General features: G+C 41.6%; 2 protein-coding genes across 3 annotated transcripts in view; one reads left to right on the top strand and one right to left on the bottom strand.

Annotated features, from left to right (window-relative positions):
- MED4 (mediator complex subunit 4) overlaps nt 1-3,379 on the top strand; it is a 7,765-nt gene extending 4,386 nt beyond the window's left edge. Inside the window, exons 6-7 of the mRNA XM_015812340.1 lie at nt 294-425; nt 2,911-3,379. Coding sequence (XP_015667826.1) covers nt 294-425; nt 2,911-3,083 — 305 coding nt within the window. The 3' untranslated portion in view covers nt 3,084-3,379. The remainder of the gene's footprint in view (nt 1-293; nt 426-2,910) is intronic.
- Nucleotides 3,380-5,470: 2,091 nt separating this feature from the next.
- On the bottom strand, nt 5,471-21,501 carry NUDT15 (nudix hydrolase 15). Of its 2 annotated transcripts, none has more exons than XM_015812337.2 (3): nt 21,252-21,501; nt 7,108-7,304; nt 5,471-6,314 (listed from the first exon to the last, which is right to left on the bottom strand). In XM_015812337.2, exons 1-3 carry the CDS (start codon nt 21,491-21,493, stop codon nt 6,178-6,180), a joined length of 576 nt encoding a protein of 191 aa, XP_015667823.1. In that variant the 5' UTR covers nt 21,494-21,501; the 3' UTR covers nt 5,471-6,177. The 2 variants fall into 2 exon arrangements, with proteins under 2 accessions (XP_015667823.1, XP_015667824.1); XM_015812338.1 differs by lacking the exon at nt 21,252-21,501 and adding an exon at nt 19,926-20,080.
- Nucleotides 21,502-21,518: the final 17 nt, after the last annotated feature.

Raw genomic sequence — 21,518 nt, 5'->3', positions numbered from 1 at the left:
AAGTAAGTAGCTATTAACTTAGATTTTTTTTTATGAAGAGTGTGACAGGAAAATAAATTATTTGTTCATTCATGCTATTTCTAAAGCTGGCCATTCATGAATGACTTCAGGTGGTTTACAGAAGGTTTAAACAAGTAATAAAGGTAAATGAAAGCAATAGTAAAAATAATCACAACAAGAAAAAAACCACTATTATATATTTGCTTTACATTTGTTTATTTAGAATTGCAAACAAAATTATTATTATTATTTTATTTTTATTTATTTTATTTTATCACTATTATTTTTTTAAGGGGATCCCCGACGACCATATCCAACTGATTTGGAGATGAGAAGTGGTCTTTTGGGTCAGATGAACAATCCTTCAGCAAATGGAGTTAATGGACACTTACCAGGAGATGCACTTGCAGCTGGAAGATTGCCAGGTAATAGAAATTTGAGAGACATGAGTCTGCTGTCAAGTGTGTTGATATGCACACTTTATATGTATAAAATGCATATACATGTACGGGATATGCAACATGGAACCTTAGGCAAGGCAAATGTACATCACAGACGTTCATGAAATTAGGAAAATAAAGACAAGTCCCTTGAAATAAACTAAGAATGAATTTATTTAAAATAAAAATAGATTGAAATATATTCAAAGAGATTAAAAATGAAAATATTAAAAGCATTTGTTGATCACTGTACTGAAATGTGTGTACATTATTTGCACAGGCTTGAGTAAAAGAATTGATTGTTTTAAAAAAGCTTAGATTTAGTATTTTATCAGGAGATTATTTCTAACTTTTAAATCAAAGCTGGTCTGTAATGGAAAAACAAGTGACACTATGAAATGCAGTAGAGGGAATTAAGATCAGGATGTTTTCAGATTTTAGCACTTAGCAGCATTTAAACTTATATACTACCCCATAGTGCTTTATAGCATCCTCTGGGCGATTTACAGAGTCAGCATATTGCTTCCAACAATCTGGGTCCTCATTTTACCAACCTCAGAAGGATGGAAGGCTGAGTCAACCCTGAGCTTGATCAGGATCAAACTCCAGGTTGTGGGCAGAATTTGCCAGCAATACTGCATTCTAACCACTGCATTATCAGGGCTGGGGGGGGGGATTGGAATATCAGCATCATCTTACCACTGAAGTTGAGAACTATGGAGGGAATAAGGTTGCCTTCTTTTTCTGTAAGATGCTTTTTTGGTGAAAGTGCATATACTGCTAATTTTAGAGGAAAGAAAGACTACTGAGGGATGATTTTAATCCTGTGATTTTTTTAAATGGAAAAAATAAAGCTTTATTAATGGCAAGAAGAGTTAAGCACATGAATTTCTAAAGAAGTCAAGATTCTGATAGTTTGAGATAATAGCCTGAGAAATAAATTAAACAAAAATAACAAAAGGGTGGCTTGGAAAATAGTACAAAAAAGTGAGGTACATGCTAAACCAGAGATTTCTAGGGTTGATGTCAGAGTGAAAAGCAAATTGGCTTATTGACCAATTAAAATAAATGGAAGATAGCATCAAGAATAGCTGCTTTTATTTGCTGCCTTGTCTATCATGAGAGCTTTGTTTATGTTCTTCTAAAGCCCAGGTTGGCAGCACAGTGCTTGCAAATGCCACTGAATTCTTGCAGAATCACTAGTATACCCTTAAAGTATCCACATCCTTTAACTAATCAGCATATCATTTCACCATTACCTACATCTTAACATTCTGTATCCTCTGAGGTTGCACTGTCTTGGCTCAAGGTAGTAGAGGATAACACAAATGCTGCAGGAGAACCAGTTGTAGCTGTTGATATGCTTGTTGGGAAGCTTTATGAGCTGCTTGATAGAAAGATAAGGTTCTGTAGGTGGAGGCAAAAAGAATAGACATTGACCATTGCAAAGTTACATTTGAAGTGGTTTGTTAATCTACTACTACCAGCAATATTTTTTTAAAAAAATTAACTATGGCCACTGGTTTATATTTCATTGTACATGGGAAATATGTCACATTTATTATGGGAGAAATTTGTTTTACTCTGGGAAATCCAGTTTTGATGCTTGGAGGAGGTCATTTGATTTATATCAAGGAGGGTGTTTGTCCAGTTGTTTAACACTATCTATTGGCTGTCCATTCAATTTGCAAAGGGAGAAGGTATACAGTAAACAGTTGTGCCCCAATGGAAAATCAATTGTTAAAAAATTGAAGAGGAATATTAGTTGATTCAATTATTTTTATCTGTTAAGCATGTGTAGTATAATTTGAAATCGGGAATCTGGTATCATCTTTTTAGATTAACCAATTTTATTATGGGTACTCCTCAATTTACAAACCCCAATTAAGCCCAAAATTTCTGTTGCTAGATGAGACAGTTGTTGTGAGTTTTGCTACATTTTACAATCTTTCTTGCCACAGTTAAGTGAATCACTGCAGGTGTTACATTAGTAACATGGTTGTTAAGTAAATCTAGCTTTCCCACTGACTTTGCTTATCAGGTCGCAAAAGGGAATTACGACTCCAGGACACTGCAATCGTCATGAGTTAATTGCCAGGTATCTGAATTTTGATCATGTGACCATGGGGATGCTGCAATGGTCATGTGAAAAATGGTCATCAGTCACTTTTTTCAGTGCTGTTGTAACTTTGGTCATCAAATGAATGGTTGTAAGTTGAGGACTACCTGTACAAAGCAGTCTTAGCATCAGAGGATTTAATGGGAAAAATAGTATGTTTCTGTCTTCTGAAATCAGTGGGAATTACTGTACAAATGTGTGGCTAGTTTATTTTGATTTTTGTAAAACTGATGTGCAATTTTATATTGTGAATTTCTGGTTGTCAGTCAGAAGGTTCTTCCATGTCATTTTAATATATTATTAAAAAAACAAATAGAGCATGGAGTAATTGTAGATTTCTTTTTTCTTCAGATGTTCTTGCACCGCAGTATCCCTGGCAATCAAGTGACATGTCAATGAACATGCTTCCTCCTAATCATAGCAATGACTTTATTTTAGAACCTCCTGGACATAATAAGGAGAATGAGGATGATGTAGAGGTTATGTCAACAGATTCCTCGAGTAGCAGTAGTGACTCCGATTAGGGCATGCATCTGATTGTAATAACTTGATTGTATCAGCGAAAGAAGATTGTATATCATCATTATACATATTCTGCATTCCAGATGGAGGCTGTGGTACCAAGGAGGAAACTTACAAATTCATAAGAATCATTATCTTGTATTTGATGAATATGACTTTATCCCAGAATTTCAGATAATTGTTGGAAAAAGGGTGGCGATAGCCACTGGAAATATGTTATGCTCTGACATAATTTATTTTGGTATTGTTTACTCATAACAATGTTTTAGCACAAAATAAATATCTATGAAGTTGCAAGTTAGCTGTTGCATGTGAACAGATACTGTTCTATAAACAGCAAAGAATTGCAAGGAGCAAATGTCACTGGTTCCTTAATTCATTTTTATGGTAAGTCTTCCAGTCTTTCAAAATGGATCTTCAAGCAGCAGAGATGTGGGAGAAAATTCCATTCTTCAACTCCATGAACAGAAGCATTGTATGAGTAATGGATTCTAATGGAGCTTTAGATCCAATAATATTTCCAATTGCATAAAATCAGAAAATATTTGTCATGATTCCGAAAGATGAAGCTCTTCAAAGAACTTTGAGGCATTGTTTACCTTAAAGAATCTTTTAATTTGCAACATAGCTTCGGCACGACATAGTGAAGCCAAAATCTAAATTCTCCTCCCCCAGGCACACAGTAACAAAGCATAACTCACTCCTTCATTTAACAGTCATTAATCACATTCTCCAATTAGTTTGAAGTGTGAACTTTCCCTCCCGTTATCTCCTCTTATTACAACTAACTTTGAAGAATTCTACTGAGATATTATTATGGCTAACTAGTCCCCAAGCACATTCTTTCTCCCCTCCTCCCTTCCAGCACCATCTAATTTTAACTCTAAAAGTAACACACAGGTTAAATAGAAAATGTCTGCATCTTCATATATTGTCAAGCAAGAACATCCGATGTTAGCAGCATTGACATTATTTAGATGAGACTTCTCCAGCCTGCTACTTTGCATGTGTGTTAGTTTGTAATATTCTACCAGCACTCCCACTTCCTAGGCTTTTTGTGATGAGAGATGTAGCCCAATGCACACAAAGAGCATGAGGGTATAAAATAATTTATGAATTTTACTAGTATGATTCACTTACAATCAGGTTGTATATGTTTGTAGTGAATAAAAGGTTTTAAATATAAAATAGTAGGTTTTCACTAAAAATACTGAATGTATTGTGGTCACATGTTGTCTTGTTTAATGAATGCGGGGGAAGTGAGATCATAAGGTATGTAATATCTCGCTGAATCATGGAGTTGCTGGTCCCAACTGTGATTATTAAACATGGACAACCTGAATGTTTAACAGTAAGCTAGGCCCATTAAACATGCCCTAAATCTGGCAACCAGAGTGTGTCCGGGAGATGGCTTTGGTTCTCAATCTTGGAGGTCAGAGAGAATGAATTAAAGAGGATAGTGAAGTCAAGGGGAACAGGAGAGAGATGGCGCCAGATCATCAGAAACCAGGAAGGGCAAAGGAAAACATCAGTGATAGAAGCTAAGGACAGCCATAGAACAGGGGTCCCCAATCCCCGGTCTGTGGACCAGTACCGGGCTGCAGCATGCCAGCAACCGGTCCGCACAACAAGTAAAGCCCCATCCATGGAATGCAGGCAGCACACAAAACCACGCCCCCTCCGGTCCATGGAAAAACTTCTCTCCACGGAACTGGTCCCTGGTGACCAAAAGGTTGGGGACCTCTGCCATAGAGAGAAAGACTATGATGGAGAAAGGGCGGGCTTTTCAATGGGAACACTGGGGACTTGGCCTTCCCAATGAACTAGAGCAGGGGTAGGCAACCTTGGCTCTTTTATGACTCATGGACTTCAACTCCCAGAATTCCTGAGCCAGCATAGCTGGCTCAGGAATTCTGGGAGTTGAAGTCCATGAGTCATAAAAGAGCCAAGGTTGCCTACCCCTGAACTAGAGGAAGAAGTAAATTTTAAGAAAACCTGAGTAATAAGAATAGATTCAAACATCCTGGAAACCTTTTTCTTAAAAGCTGACTTATTGGTTAAATGAATTGGCTGGTTCTTTATATTAAGCCAAAATTAAATTGATATACTCTGTGAATTCAGCCTGCCTGTTTAAAATTTCACTTGTTATACTTGGCATATATTCCCGACTGTTTTCACTTTTTGCTGTTTATCTAATCTGCTGGGATCCCTTGCTAAAATACTGTTTATATTAGTTTTAAGTTAAAAAAAACAAACCAGCACTTTCCTCTTGGATCTCAGTCCTCTGCTAACTTCTCCTTTTTCTTTCCAATTAAAATATCCCCAAATCAAACACTTTTTGTTTAAAAAGAATTTTCCTGAAAAAATTAAAGGCTGAGTTCACATGAAATGGATTTTCATAGTCCCTGGTTTATTCAGTTAACCATAGAGACAAGTTTCACACAATACACTGAACTAATGTGGCTGAACAGATTTTGGATCAGCGTATCATGCAAAAATAACTATATAGTGGAAACAACACAATGTGAGTTATATAGTTGCATAAAATGTATAGTTCTTCCCCATAATTGGAAAAGTTTCACAGGTTTTTATAATGAAAAAAGGCTTGCACACTGGTATTTTTTCTTCTTTACAATGGTATACTTCTTCTAAATCAGAGAGCAAAATGGATTAGAATGGGAAGAGTTTAAAATATGGACCTTTGTGATTACACTGGATCATATCAATTATGGGGGCAACTATAATGCTTTTACTATACAATCATTTTTTCCGACAGAGCAAAGTAACATAAAATATAGGATGCATTATTGCAGCTGCTTTGACCAATAACAAAACCATAAGTATTATAAGCATGCATTAACCCCTGTATACATCATAGGATACATCATTGTATTAAAATATCTGTTATAAAGGAAAATAATCTGAAGCTATATGCCAAAATAGAGCTTTTGGAGGGAATATGATTAGTGCCAGTCATGCAGTAATGACAGGTTGGTTCCAAGTATTTAGAGCAAATGTACAACTTGGCACTGATAACAAAAGTCTCTTCATAGGGGCTATTGATATATTGTCTGTTTTAAATCCAGAAAATATAACTTATAGATTTCCAGTGTATCCAATCAGATGATTTAATTCTTCTTTGAAAGGATTATAATTTTGTTCTCTTAAGCAGCGTAGAGGCCAGAAGAGTTTATTGGCTGGTGGAAACTCATCCCATTTTACCCATTCCCAACCTACAAAAAGAAAAAGAACAGAAATGTTTCAGGGTAAGAAGTAAATTAATCTGTCAATGATTGCCAGGATGATTTAGTGTTAGACTGGGAAACTGGAGTTTGTATAAAGAAGAAAGTCATTGGAAAATAGTAAACTCCTAAAAATCCCACATTGTTGTGATACAAAGATATGATTTTTTTAAACCTAGAAACACAAAAGTACTTCATCGTTTTAGACTGCTCCAAATGGCTATGACAGCTGCAAGTGGTTAATTATTGCTTCAGTGACACACATAAGTACAAGCCCAGCCCTGTATAATATATTAGCCCTGAAGGATTAGGTCAAAGAGCATCTTAATCCAGCATTTTGTTTCTCATACAGTACTTGTTACCAAGGGATCTTCAGAAGAAGCAGATGGAAACAAACTGTTCTCCTGCATAAAATTAGACTCAAGCATTCCTGTTTTATTATTACAATTATCTGAGTTGCAACCTGCCTAGTTATTTTGGAGTCTTACAGTTTGACATGATATTCTGTTACAGGAAGTTTAAAAGACAAATATTAAGTAGACAACTCAAAGGGTAATACTGGGACACCTTTTCAGTACCCTATATCCTGGAAATTAATTCGGTTTACTTCAAGATAAATCAGGCAAACTTTCAGCCCAAGCCTTACCCAGATATAATATCAACAAATAAGGGATATGATTTGTACTTTCACACACCCAAAAATGTTCAAACAAAAAAAGCAGCATACCATTCTTGCATTATACATATATGCAGACAACATGGATAGAGTTTTTTAAAAACTTACTTTCATTTTTATCAGGTTCCAGATTCTTTGGTTCGGATTCATGATTCATATCAACTTCTCCTTTCATTAGGATGGTGACATAATGGTAATTGTCCTTTAAACTAGCAGCATTTACCACTGAAGCAAACTGCACATTTGTTAGATGCAAGGCAGCTTCTTCTAAAGTTTCTCTCTTTGCACATTCTACCAAATTTTCACTGCACAGAGAGGAAAAAAGGAAGGAAATATGAGTTATTCAGAAAACAAGAGTGGTCCTATCTATCAGTTTGAAACATCACAAGAATCCAGTTTATATGACAACTAGCAGGCTTCTACTCTGAACAAGGTGCCTGAATATTTTTGTCAACTTTGTTTGCCCTTATTCTCAGAGAAATGGGTTTGCTTATAAAGAAGTGATAGCACTTTATTTTCATTAATTCTTTTTCTGTGATGTAGCATAATTAATAATATCTGTTTACTGGTGTAAAGCCTTTTTGTATGTTGAGATAATGGAAAATCTTTGATGTTTCAGTAGTCTCAGACTGTTTTTCTTATTTATTGTACTTTAATAACCCTATGGAGTGGCTATGGATAGATAGGAGTCAATCATGTTTAGTCTTAGATGGAGTTGCACTGCCCCAGACAGACTCAGGGCATAATCTGGGGGTCAGGTGGTCAGAAGTGAGGCAGGCCCCCACTTTCCTAGCCTTCTGAAAAAGCATTAAAACATGGCTCTACCCCAGACAAAACCAGCAAGGCTGCATAAAAAACTCTGGTAAACTGAAAGACAAAAGAGACAAGTAGAAAAAGTAGAAAGAGGGACACATAAGTAAAACAGAATACCAGTATATAGCCTGAATCTGCAGATGACATCAGGAAAGCTAAGAATCAGAAGTAAGAACTAAGACTTGCAATAAATGTCAAAAATAATAAACTTTCTTTCAATATGTAAAACACAAGAAAAGTCAAGGAAACGATCAGTCCACTAATGGGAGATGATGGCAAGGAGGTTACAGGCAGCAGTGAAGAAAGCAGAACTGCTTAAATATGTAAGACTGCTAAAACAAATAAAACTGGATCTGAAAAAGTGGAAAAACTTCCATCTTTCAATGCTGGGGAGAATAGCAACAGTGAAAATGAATATCTTACCAAAAATCTCTTTTTATTTCAAACGATTCCTGTAAGGCTGGGAAAAGCCTTTTTTGATGAACTGAATACAACAATACTGAAATTTATCTGGCAAGGAAAAAAAGCTAGAATTAGACTGAAAATGCTATAAGAAGCGAAAGAAAGTGGAGGATTTGGACTGCCGGACTGGAGGTTATACTACCAAGCAACTATTTTAATATGGCTTAAAGAATGGATAATGCTTAGAGACAAAAGACTATTATACCTAGAGGGGCATGATCTACAAATTGGTTGGCATGCCTTTCTGTGGTATGGGAAGAATAAAATACATAGATACTTTCAAAACCACTTTATAAGAAATGCACTTCTTTCAGAATGGGAAAAAATAAAAGCAAAAATTTACATTAAGATACCTGGATGGCTTTCAACAATAGAAGCTTTTGCTTACCCAAATTTAATTAATTATGACAAAGTTGTGACCTATAAAGATATCTTGGACAATGAAGGAAAAATGAAAGGCAGACAATATTTACAAGAACAAGGTATTGATCTATCATGGAGGCCATATTTGCAAATCAAAACGAGATATGAAAAAGATGCTAAAATAATGGGATTCTATAAAGAACAGACAGAATTTGACCAGATACTGTTAAAACAGATGAAAAGTTGATTAAGAAACTCTACAAATATCTGTTAAACTTAAAGATGGAGGAAGAACAAGTAAAAGAAACAATGATAATATGGGCAAAGAACTTTGGATATAATATAGAATTAGAAGACTGGCAAAAGTTATGGGAAAGAAATGTTAAATTAACTAAAGCAGCGGCATATAAAGAAAACTTCCGGGCTTCCAGTTTGTGCTCACGGCACTAGCGGATGTGCGGGACGATCGCTCCCTCCGTCGTCCGGTTTTCTCCCACCGGGGGACCCTGAAAAGGGTCGGAAGTTGCCCTGGAGGGGCGGCGAGCGTGAAGAGAACCTCTGACTGATCGCGGAAGGGCAGCAGCCCTCCCGTTTGATCCGGAGCAGCTCTTTGAACTGAGGGGAAAAGATCGGCCATTAATATGGCCCATCACTAAGCCGTTACCAGCCAAGGCGAAAATTACTATCAAGCACTTCGAAAGCACCGCAGAGGAATTGGGTGAGATCTTACCTTCTTTGTATCCCAAGTATTTTCCTGAAAAAAGCCTCTTGAAATTTCTTCCCCTTTGTGGAGAGAGGAAAGGGAACATCTTCCTCCCACCCTCTAAAATGGCAGTGTCTGACTACTTGGGGAAAAAAACCTTGAAAAGAACAACTAAGTATTTGGATTTGCATCTTTTTGATATTTGGGGACCCAAAAAGTTCCTATTTTCACAGGGATCTGTTACAGCCCAGACCTGTCCTTGGTACTATCTAAGAGAGATAAAAAGTTGAGAGAACAGCTGGGCGGTGAAATTGGCTTTTAGGAACTGTGGAGGTGAACACTTACTGACTCTTATTTAAAAAATAGCCTCCACTAAAGGACATTTATAACTATCTCAGAAATGGAGGACCAGCAACAAATTTCGGCTAATTACAAACTTATACTTGAAACAATTCTTGAATCTACTGAGATAATTAAATCTAGACTGAAAGACAAAGGTGCCAGCTTAAACCTACAAAATAAAACCCTGATTCCAACTAAAGAACTTACAATTCAAAAAACAACAGAAGTGGAAGAAATTAATACCAAGACAGAGAACTTTAAAGAACAACAAGTACAACATACTGAAATTTTGACAACCAAGCCCTGATTGCAACTAAAGAACCTACAACCCAAAGAGCAACAGAAGCGAAAGAAAGTAATACCAAGACGGAAGGTGTTAAAGATCAACAAGTACAGCACACTGAAAACCTAGACAACCAAACAACAACCATAAAATTGGACATGACTTTTTACTTAAACCAGAAGAAACCTGAGGAAGAAGACCAGACCGAATTGAAGATAAATACACTAGAGCAAATATGGAGACCTGACCCACCAGGGCAACAATTTAATGATTATAAATGGGCCAGTTCCTCTGGAAAATTAATAACCAGATGGTCTCCTTTGATTCAAATAACATGTGCAAGAATGAAGGGAGATCTATCTGATGATTTAAAAGCATTGGTATGGAAGCCTGATTGGTATAAAAAGAAAGCTAGAGTTATATTTTAAAAATGGAGTTCTAATTTATGACAAAAGATCCTAATGTCTCAACTAATGAGCCAAAGGGAGATTTTGAGATGAAGGGAAATGTGATTATAGATTTAAATATTGTTGGAAAATGATAAAAAATAGGGATTAATTGGCTTAATATTTAGGATTTAGATTCATAAGGGAAATGAAAATTAACTATTGGAAATAGCTTCGAATTATTGTTTAGCCCAGATGATACAGATGGACTTGAGACAATAAAGGACACTCTATTAGTAAGTGGTGATGTACTAGGATGAGAAATAGAAAATGTTTATGAAATAAATTAAGAATATATTTAAGTAAATAATATGTGTATCTTAGATGTTATAACTTTTATGTTGTGAAATAAAGGAAATTTGGGTTACTCGAAACTTAAATACTATGAATTAAATACTATGAATGTTAAAGATTAAATTGGAATACCGTAATTAAAAATTAGGTAAAACTTAATAACAGGACATGGATATGTATAAGCAAAAAATATATTGATAAATGTCTCAACTGAGCTTGTTATAATTAGAAATTTACTTGTTTAAATATGATATAGCAAATGTTAAGGGAAATAGAGAAGGAATTATTGATGATGCATACTGACATATGTACTAAAGATTTTGTTACTGAATTATTCATTACCCAACCACCACACTACTTTCTAAATACTTAAATGTAAAACTGGAAAACCAATAAAATGTGTTATATAAAAAAAGAAAACTTATATAAAATGTTTTACAGATGGCATATGACACCAGTGAGATTAGCAAAAATGTTTAAAAATACTTTAAATAAATGTTGGAAATGCAAACAAAGACCAGGTACTTATTACGATATCTGGTGGACATGCCTTAAAGCAGGGCTTTTCAACCGGTGGTACGCATACCACTTGTAGTACATTAATGAGTGGCAGGTGGTACGCAGCCCTGCCTAGCCAAGTGTAGCGGGGGAGGGAAAGAGCCAGCATAGGCAAGGACTTGCAATGAGAGAGTCCTCTGGAGCTACAAAGGCCCCAGGCTCACTTCTGGCTCACCCTCCCCCATGAGAAAGGAGGAGGGGAGGCGGAGACAGGAGAGCCTATAAAAGGAGGCAGTTTGGGCAGGAGAGGGAGAGAGAGAAAAAAGCAGCAGCCTTGGGAGGAGGCAGAGTCAGCTGCACCAAAGGGAAGAAAGGGGGAGGGGGAGGGGGAGGTTGGGGGGAGAGATCAAGCAGACTGGCCATGAGCCGATCTACAACTGCTGTGGCAGCCACCTGTGCTGGCAGCAGCAAACAGGCAAGAAATGCATTCCAAGAGGAATGAAAAAAGGCAGCAATGGCTGGAGGTGAGGCACGGAGGAGGGAAGGAGGATGGAGAGTGGAAGGATTCTTATGTGCTTTTGTGACTTTGAAGTACTGGGATTTGTGCAATGAGGGCTTTGTGTTCTTAAGGAGCGTTTGGCAATTTCTATTTGGCTGATGGCTGATGTCTTGTTTAGCTTCTCTTGTTAGCTGTGAGTTTTGCTGCAAGGGATTTTGAAGTATTTTTCTCCTGAACGGATTTTGCCTGTAACATTCCTTTACTTATGAATGGAGCCATTTGGGGAGGTTGCCTTAGCCGGCAGCCAGTACTTACTTTTTTTTTTCTTCCTTAAGTGCCGGCTGCGCTCCTTAGTTTCCTTTCTAGCCATAGCTAATTCTTAAAGGGGAATGTGCCTTTTTAAGCTAGTTCACTCAGCAGCTTGTTTTTTCTGTCTCTGGAGGCTTTTCCTTGTTTGATCAATATATGGAAGAGGGAAAATATGGGGGGGGGGGGGTTTCCAATTCTTCCTTCAGAAGGAGATGGGAATGAGAAAAAGGGAGGCAGGGAAGGGAGGGAGGAAAGGAAGTCCTGCCTTAGCACTTGGCCACCAGCGGCTCTGCCATTGACTTTGCTTGTCAAAAGGTTGCAGAAGGGGATCACATGACCCTGGAACACCGTGACCATTATAAATATGAATCAGTTGCCAAGCATCCAAATATAAATCATATGACCCTGGGCATGCTGCAATAGTCATAAGTGTGAAAAATGGTCATAAGTCATTTCAGTGCAATTGCAACTTTGAACAGGTTTTTTTTGGTCATCAAGTTTTTGACACCTTGCTAGGTGGTACTCGAATATTGCCATATCCTAAAAGTGGTACAATCAGTAAAAAGGTTGAAAAGCCCTGCCCTAAAGCAAAAAGATTTTGGTTAAAAATATATTTGTGGCTGGAGAAAATGACTAAAAAACAAATAAGACTTTAAGCTAGAATTATTTTTGTTAGGAATAATAGGAGTAAATTATGAGAAATATTGTATATATTTAATTTTACATGTACTAACTGCAGCAAGAATTGTATTTGCCCAACATTGGAAAAATGAAAATTTACCAACTGAAGAATTAATTAAGAAAATTTTAGAGTGTACAGAAATGGATAGATTGACTTTAAAGATAAAAGAGAAAGAAGACTCAGTGTATTTTAGAACATGGGATAATTTTTATCAATGGCTAGAAAAACGAGTCAGAGAGAAAGGAATGTGATATGTAATTTGAATATATATTAGCAAGAAGAAGAGGGATTAATTAACATATTATGATAACTATTATCTATTATTTTTTGTTAAACACATGAATCCCGACATTATGCTGTTTGCTAAATATTAAGAAGTTATTTGAAAAAATTCTAACGAGAACCCCAACCCTAATCCTAACCCAAATCCCAACCCCAATCCTGATCCCACCTCATTCCTAATCCTATAAAAACTAATTTTTATATATATATAAAAGAAAGCAGAACTGCTTAAGTCATTCTTTGCACTGATCTTTACACAAAAAAGGAAAAAAATAGTTCAACCTATCGAAGGCAACACTGTAGAAGACAAAATAGGAATGCAAATCAAAATAGGCAAGGAAAATGATAAGACAACACCTATCCACGCTAGACAAGTTCAAATCACCTGGACCAGATGAATTACATCCCAGAGTTTTGAAGGAGGAGGCAGATGTGATCTTGGAACTACTGAACCCTATCTTTCAAAGATCCTGGAGCACTAGGGAATTACTAGAGGACCAGAAAAGAACTGATATGGTTCCCATCTTCAAAAAAGGAAAACAAATGGATTCAAGAACTACAGAACAATCAGCCTGACATTAATATTTTTGAAGACCCTGACAAAGATAATCAAGCAATAGATCTGTGAATGCTAGACAAACCTTACTGAATTATTTGACAAAGTGATTAAATTAGTGGACCAGTGAAATGCTGTGGATATTGGACTTCAGTAATTTGACAAAATAGATCATAGCCTACTTCTTGGCCAAGATAGAAAAATGTGGGATAGACATCATCACCACCAGATGGATTCATAGTGTCAGCGTCCTTACCAGTCCCTGATTTCCTCAGGCGCAGAAGGATAACAAGGTGACCGGCAAACAGGAACGATCCAACAAGTGCTTTATTCCACAAACAAAGTCAGTGCTGGGAGTGGTTTGCTCCCAGCGCCTTACATACGTTCCCTATCCGCAGCTCCACCCCCCCACACACACACAGCAGGCCAACATCCAGTGCCTGCCTTTGAAAGCCGCACCGCAGGAGCCTCTCTCTCTCCTGGCCTGCCGCCCGGTCACAACTGGTTGGGGTTGGCTCCATGCTTCGCAGCTGAGCGTCGGAACCCTCTGCAGCACAGGTAGGCCCCCTCCCCCCTCGGGCACCACATCAGTCCTTGCATGCCAGGTGATCGGCGGCCTTGCTGCAAGGCCTCCTTGTCCATTTGGCGGCGTGCTGCTCAATGGCTCCGGTTCCAAGATGCGAGGCTTCCCTGTCCGTCGCTGGCATCGCTGAGCCTGAGCCGCCAAGCCGCCTGGCCGTTTGGTGGCGTCCTTGCTGGCATTGGTGCGGGGCCTGGCTGTCCTTGCCGGCATTGGTTTGGGGCCTGGCTGTCCAGCGGCATAGCCACCTGGAGCTGCGGGGTGTGCCATCTGCCGCCTTTCCCCCCCCTTGAATGTCGAGCCCTCGGGGCTTGTCAGGCAGCTCCCTCTACCAGGGCTCCACCTGGTCCCTGCCAGTGGCTGACCTGGGCGTGGCTTAGTCGCAGTCTGTTGTGTGCGGAGCAGGTCTGTCAGGGGTAGGGCCACCGCAGTAAATGAGGGGATGAACTGCCGATAAAAGTTGGCGAACCCCAAGAAACTCTGTAGCTGACGGTTTCGAAGTGCCTGCCACTCCAGTACAGCCTTGACCTTATTAGGGTCCATTTCCACTCCTACCCCGAATATCCGGTATCCCAGATAGTCCAGCTGTGTTTGGTAGAAGTCGCACTTGGAGAGCTTCATGAACAGGTTTGCCTTCAACAGTTTCACCAGCACCTGTCGCACCAGACAGATGTGTTCCTCCATGTTGGAGATATAGATTAAGATGTCGTCTAAATACACGAGCACCCCACGGTAAAGGTGTTCATGCAATATCTCGTTGATGAGCTGCATAAATACCGCAGGGGTCCCCTGTAGGCCAAACGGAATCACCCGGAACTGGTAGCTATGAAGCAGGCAGTTGAACGCCGTCTTCCACTCATCCCCTTGCTTGATACGGACCCTGTAATACGCCTCCCGTAAGTCCAGCTTGGTGAACACCTTACCCTTCGCCAAATGGGCCAACAGGTTTTTCATTAGTGGTAGGGGGTACATGTTTTCCACACAAACCCCGTTGATGCCGCAGAAGTCTACACACAAGCGCAGGATGCCGTCCTTCTTTTCCTTAAACAGTACTGGAGCTGCGATCTGCAAACTGCAATCAGGCCGGCTGGATGAAGCCTCTTGCTAGATTCCGGTCAATATACCGCCGCAACTCCTCCATCTCCCTGGGCTTCATCGCATACATCCGGGGTTTGGGCAGTTGGTTGGCCGGTGGGGAGGTAGGACGTCGCACTCCCGCTCGCTGAACACCTCGGCAAGGTCGGCATATACCCCCAGGAAGTGGGTTTCTCCCCTTGTGCTCTCTTGGCGTGGCTTTGCCTCCCTACTCCCTTCTCCACCCCCTTTTACAGATTCCTGGTCTGGCGGCCGGGGACCAATTCCAATCTGTAGTTTTTGTTACCCACCTTCCTACCAAATCGTTGGACCCCACTTGTCCAGCCACACCAGTCCTAGGATAACGGCCTCGGTCATGGAAGGGACCATGATGAACTGGAGGATCTCCCAATGGGCCCCCATCTCTAGTCTGACAGGCTGTTATGAAGGTAGCCAGAGCCCCCCCCCCCCAGGAGGGACCCTTCCACCTGCTCAAACCAGATTGGGTTGGCCAGTTGCCTCACCCGGATCCCTGCCTCAGCCACCATGCCCTTACTGATCAGGCAATGGGTGTAGCCAGAATCAATCAGGGCCCTGTATTCCTCCCGATGGCCTGTCTGTGGACTCGTCAGTACAATAGGGATGACGAATGGTCGTATCGGCTCACTCACCATAGGGTCTTCTGATGGCTCATCCTCACTATCATATGCCACCAACTGGTATCTGGTAACTGCCATTGCCTCCTCCGGGGCTGTCCGTCGAGGAGTGATCCCTTCCGTCTGATGCGCTGCCCTCAGCTTCTCTGGGCCCTTCTTGGGTGTGGGACCGGCCTTCCCAGGGGTCGTTAGGTTCCCCCATGGAACGGGGACCGGACACTCCGCTGCCCGATGCCCTGGCTGGTTGCACCAGAAACACCTGAACAACGCCCAGAGAATGGGCCCAGAGGAACCCGAGCCTGAAGCCTGGAGCCTCTGTCCTTCATCCCTCGGCTTCTCTATGACCCTACGTGGTACCAATGGGACCTCTCCCTTTGGGCGGAACTCTTGCAGGCCTGGATCCAAGTCCACCATTACACGGAACCAGTCCTGGAGTCGGCTCGGGACACCACGAAAAACACATACCTGGCGCAGATCTTGCTCCAGGCTTGCTAGAAACTGGTGAACCAGTAGACGTTCTGGCCAGGAGCGCAGTCTACTGGCCACCCGCCGGAATTCACGGATGTACTCTGCTGCAGACCGGCCTCGCTGATTTAGCACCAGTATCTTTGCCTCGACCCGCTGGACCCCGGAGACGTCCTCAAACCGGGATCGCAGAGCCTCCAGGAACAGACCGGCGTCGGCCAGTTCCCTGGCATGTTCGCTGTAGAGATCTGCCGCCCATTCTGCTGCTTTGCCCTGCAATCCCGCCGTTATCGCCACCACCATTGCCCACTGAGATGGATAGAAGCGAGCGTATCAGTCCAGATGGTTTATAACCTGGCTGAGGAACATCGCCAACCGGTCCGGGTTCCCATCAAATGTTGCTGGTATTGGTGGCAGACCCCAAGCCTCCCCTGGACTTCATGGCCCCAAAGATTAACCTGTGCCCTGTAGAGTGTCAGCCATAGGTGGAAAGCGCTGGTCCCCGGGCCCTGCCATCTACCGGACTGAGGACCCAGTTGGCCTAGCCGTCCGCCTGGTGGGGGCTCCACCTGGGTCCATCAACGGCCTGCCGTGATTGTTCTGTCGGTATACCCCACCTGGGGAGTACCAGGCGCATGCCCAGGAGCTACCCTGAACAGTGGGCTGGCCAGATGGAATCGGGGTGGTCCCGACTGGGGTGGCTGTGTCTCCTTCCAGGATCACAAAGCTATCTCACGGGTCGCTTCCCATCTTGACCATGAGGGGGAATCCTGGAACCCGGTCTCACCGAACCTGTCCCTCAGGATGTCCATGGTGTGATGTCCGGGTGCCATGGAGTAGCTCCAACCCCCATTATCTTCATCCGTGAGACGCCTCTCCCACCACTCCATCAGAGGCTCTTCGGTACCTGGTGTATGTGTGTGGCCGGCATCTGGGTTGGTGAGTGCAGAGCTGTGCCACCACTCCCCCGAAGGGCCTGGGGCCCCTGCGTCCTGGGGCTCACTCACCGGAGCTGCAGGCCGCGCCTTGGGCCGCACCACTGGCTGAGCATCCCCAGCTCCTGCATCAGGCATTGGCCCTGCTGCCTCAGCCACAGGTGCTGCCTCCTGCGTTCCCTCAGCCATTCCCTGGATAGCACCCAAAGTTCTGTCTTAGGCCCAGTACTCTTTAATGTCTTCATAAATGTTTAGATAAGGGGATAGAAGGGGAATTCACTGAATTTGCAGATGACAACAAGTATGTGGGAGGGAATAACCAAAACTTTAGAACAGGGTAGGCAATTACTTTTCTCAAGGGGTCACATGCAAAACTGGGACTGTTGTGGAGAGCTGAATCAATGGGGTTTCTGCCACGCGCCCTGCCATCATGGGTTGGACAAAATCAGCTGCGGGCCTTAAAATGTGCAGGTCTGTCCAGAAGAATCTTGACAGACATGTACACTTGGCCTTATACAATAAAATGTAATTTGGTGATAAGAAAAATAAGGTTTTACATTTAGGTAAGAAAAACCAAATGCATATGTATAGAACAAGTGATACCTGGTTTAACAGCAGTAATTGTGAGGGTGATCTAGGTGTCCTGGTAGATAAACACTTAAGTATGAGCCAACGGGGTGCTGCAGCTGCTGAAAAAAGCCAATACAATCCTAGGCTGCATTAAGCAAGGGATAATATCAAGATCAAATGAAGTGGTGGTACTGCTTTATGCTACATTAGTAAAACCACACTTGGAATACTACATCCAGTTTTGATCACAATACAAAAAAGATGAAAGAGTGCAGAGAAGAGTACAAAGATGATAAGGGGACTGAAGGATGAAACACAATGAATGGTTGCAGGAGCTGGGTATGTCTAGCCTAATGCAGAGAAGGACTGGGGTGACTTGATAGTAGTCTTCCAATATTTGAGGGGCTGTCACAGAGGAGAGGATGAACCAATTCTCCAAAGCACATAATGACAGGACAAGAAGTAAGGGATGGAAATTTATCAAAGAGAGATCCAATCTAGAACTAAAGAGAAATTTCCTGTCAGTGAGAATAATTAATCAGTGGAGTGGCCTCCCTCCCGAAGTTGTGGGTGCTTCATCATTGGAGGTTTTTAAGAAGGGATTGGACAGCCACTTTTCCAGAATGGTACAGGATCTCCTTCTTGAGCAGGGGGTTGAACTAGAAGACCTCCAAGGTCTCTTTCAACTTTGTTATTTTGTTACTATTACTGCCACTAGAAAGTAAAGCAAAGCCTTTCCTTCCTTTCCCCTCAATTCTGTGCTGCAATAAGACTAGTAGCAAAATCCCCCATAACCAGCAATACCAGATTTGGGCTACAAAAAAGAAAATCAAATGTTAGGCTACTATATCTATTGCTACCACTCTTGGTCATTTAATGTTTTACAACCAAAATCTAGTAGCTTTACCACCAATAAAATTGACAGATGACTAATCATTGGCGCCAAGAAAGAACACCTTAGAATTAATCCAGACACCAAAACAAGTGAGTAATTTTGTTCTAAAATAAAAGGAATCTTATAATTAAATATTACAAAGGAAACCCAGACCCTTAAAACTGCCATCTCTAATGGAAATGAACCCAGGAAGGAGGGGGTACACCTCAGGAAAAGAACCATTTAAAGGACAAGTCAAACCGAATTTAAAAAGACCGAAGTTTTTCCTGTCTCTCATCCTCACTCCCCCTCCCCTGAGCTATTCTGGGCAAACTGCCAAGACAAAGAAAAACATTCCGGAGAAAGAGAAAACCCCAGACTCCTGTTTCTACGAAACAATTAAGACCCATCAATCTCAATAGGTTTTTTGCAACACTAACAAAAACGAGACATGAACCATATAGGAACATATTTACATGAACAAAGGGTCCTTCCTGAAGACAGCATTAATCACTACCGGCCAAAGCAGACACAAACCAGATAGCATTAATTTAACAAAAATCCTTTCAGAAGTCAAATCATAATTTCAATAACTTGAGGGGTATAAGAACAAGTCCCCTCACCTTGTAATCTACTAGCTAGTCCAGGAACCTCCGCTGTATTGTATGGTGTCTGGTTTCTGTAAATAAACCTACTTTCTGGCAGCTTGCTTCGTTCCCTGTCATTTCTTCCACCTGCGCTGAAGGTCTGCTTCCCAGCTGGAGACCCGAACCAAGGAAAAACTTCTGACAAAAGTTTTTTAAAAATAACACTCCACATTATTAAAACTATTTCCTGCTTGAGCAGGGTGTTAGACTAGAAGACCTCCAAGGTCCCTTTCAACTGTTATTCTGTTACTGATATCAAGAACGACTGACTCCTTACTTATTAATTCCCTTTTTCTCCTGGGTCTATGAGGCTTACAACTTTTCAAAATTAAAATTGAGCGTTCATTCAGAAGGCATCCCATCTATTTAAAGATGGCAGTATTTTTCAAAGATGGCAGCATTAAAAGTGTGGATTTCCATTCCCGGAATGTTGGGATTCCGGAAATTAGAGTCCACACATCGTAAAGTATCCGAGTATGACAAACGTCTATTTCATTCCCCAGGATAGAAGCCGCCAAAGCCTCTCCGCCAGGTCCACGCGCGCAAGAGGAACGGGCCGCGCGGCACTGTCACGAGGCATGCCTCCAGCTCACCCAAACTCTAAGTGCCCTCCAGGAAGCTGGAAGAAGCCCCTCCCGACGACACTTCTCCGCTTGCCTACTAGGACGCAACCAGAGTGCCTAAGACTCGTTATCACCACCCCAACTCCGACCCCCGGCCGAAGCGGCTTCTCCATAACCGGATCCTGCAGAATTGCGCTGGGTTTAACTCCGCCTTCCTCGGCCGGCCGGTCGAACAGCCAATCCGCGTGGTAGAGGCTCTTGGCAGGTTTCTCAAGGCTCAACTGCCGATGGCAACTGCTAATCTGGTAGCAGAGACGTTCAAGATGGATAATTATTATGTCGATTAAAAAAAGAACTTTTTAAAAGGACAGAAGCCGTCTTAAAATCTCCACTGGGAATAAAAAAGCCGACTATAAAAATCTACCGATCAAACAATGGTGGTGAATGCAGTTCAGGGTAAACAAGCACAAAATAATACTAATAGGCATAAAAACGCCAAACTTCACTTTAAAATTAAGAGATTGGCTCTGACTTTGCAATGTACCCTTTATTAATCACGATTTACTGGATTTGCACAGTGCATTAGGCCATAAACTGATAACCCGAATGAAGCACCCTTAACTGTTCTTGTAAAATTAAGCAGGATCAAACCTGATTAGCAGGTAGATGGAGGCCACGGGGAATTACAGAAAGGTAAGCTAGACCTAGAGAGCCAGTTTATGATAGTGGTTAAGGCATCAAAGCTAGAAACCAGGAGCCCTTGAGTTGGATTAGCTTGGGCCAGTCACTTTCTTTCCACCCTAGGAAGTAGGCAGTGGCAAACTACTTCTGAAAAACTTTGCCAAGAAAACTGGGAATTTGTCCAGGTAGAATAAGAAAAAAAGAAAAAAATCTACAGAGGGAAACAAAGATTACATGTTTGTGTCTTTACCAGGAGTTGAGCTAACTGGCTGGAGTCTTTAATTTACAGCTCAGGCAGTTATTTATTCAAAGATGAGCACATCTTTAATAGCAGGAAACTGCCTTGAGCCATGGCTTCCTATAGTTAGTAGAAGTAAATGTCTGCATTAGAACCCTGGAGGAGGGGTATGCACCTGTGTATGACTGGGAGTAAAATGAAAGGTTTCAGGTGAATGAATTTAGGAGGCAAGTTATGATTCGTGATGTAACAACGCATGGTTGCCTTATTTGCTCTAGTAGCTCAGGATTACATAGAACTGAGTATGGTCGGAACCATGTGAACTTTAGAGCAATTTCTGAGATAAGCTAGCTGAATTCACCCAGTTTCAGACAGCAACAATCTAGCCCCCGTGCTCTTAAGTTAGCATTTCAGGTACAACCGGAGTGAAGGTGAACCTGAGTAGTTGAGGCCAAGTTTTTGTGCCTCGGGCAAACTTCCGCAGAAGGTTCGCGCTCTGCCGGAGCTTTTGGTTTCCTGCGTAGCAGCTCCGACTTCTGGTCCGCCGAGTCTGGTTCCCGCTTGCCCTGGGGCGGAGGGTTGGCTGCTCGATCCGGCCGTCTAGGCTGAGTTGGCTGGCTGGCTCCCGCCCTCCCGAATCCTCCCCCTGCCTCTCGGCTTCCCTTGCTCGGTCGGGCATGCTCGGCACCTGAGGGCGACAGAGG

Source organism: Protobothrops mucrosquamatus, unplaced genomic scaffold, assembly GCF_001527695.2.
Source record: "Protobothrops mucrosquamatus isolate PMUCROS unplaced genomic scaffold, P.Mucros_1.0 scaffold78, whole genome shotgun sequence".
Classification (NCBI taxonomy): domain Eukaryota; kingdom Metazoa; phylum Chordata; class Lepidosauria; order Squamata; family Viperidae; genus Protobothrops; species Protobothrops mucrosquamatus.
Note: the sequence above shows the minus strand (reverse complement) of the source record. Positions and strands in the feature narration are given on the sequence as shown.

Excerpts from the sequence above, each read along its gene's own strand:
- NUDT15 (XM_015812337.2), bottom strand. The coding sequence starts at position 21,493 with ATGCCCGACCGAGCAAGGGAAGCCGAGAGGCAGGGGGAGGATTCGGGA. Across the intron at positions 7,305-21,251 it reads ACTTGGCCTCAACTACTCAG|TGAAAATTTGGTAGAATGTG; the intron begins GTTCACCTTCAC and ends CTCTCTGTGCAG. Across the intron at positions 6,315-7,107 it reads GGAACCTGATAAAAATGAAA|GTTGGGAATGGGTAAAATGG; the intron begins GTAAGTTTTTAA and ends TTCTTTTTGTAG.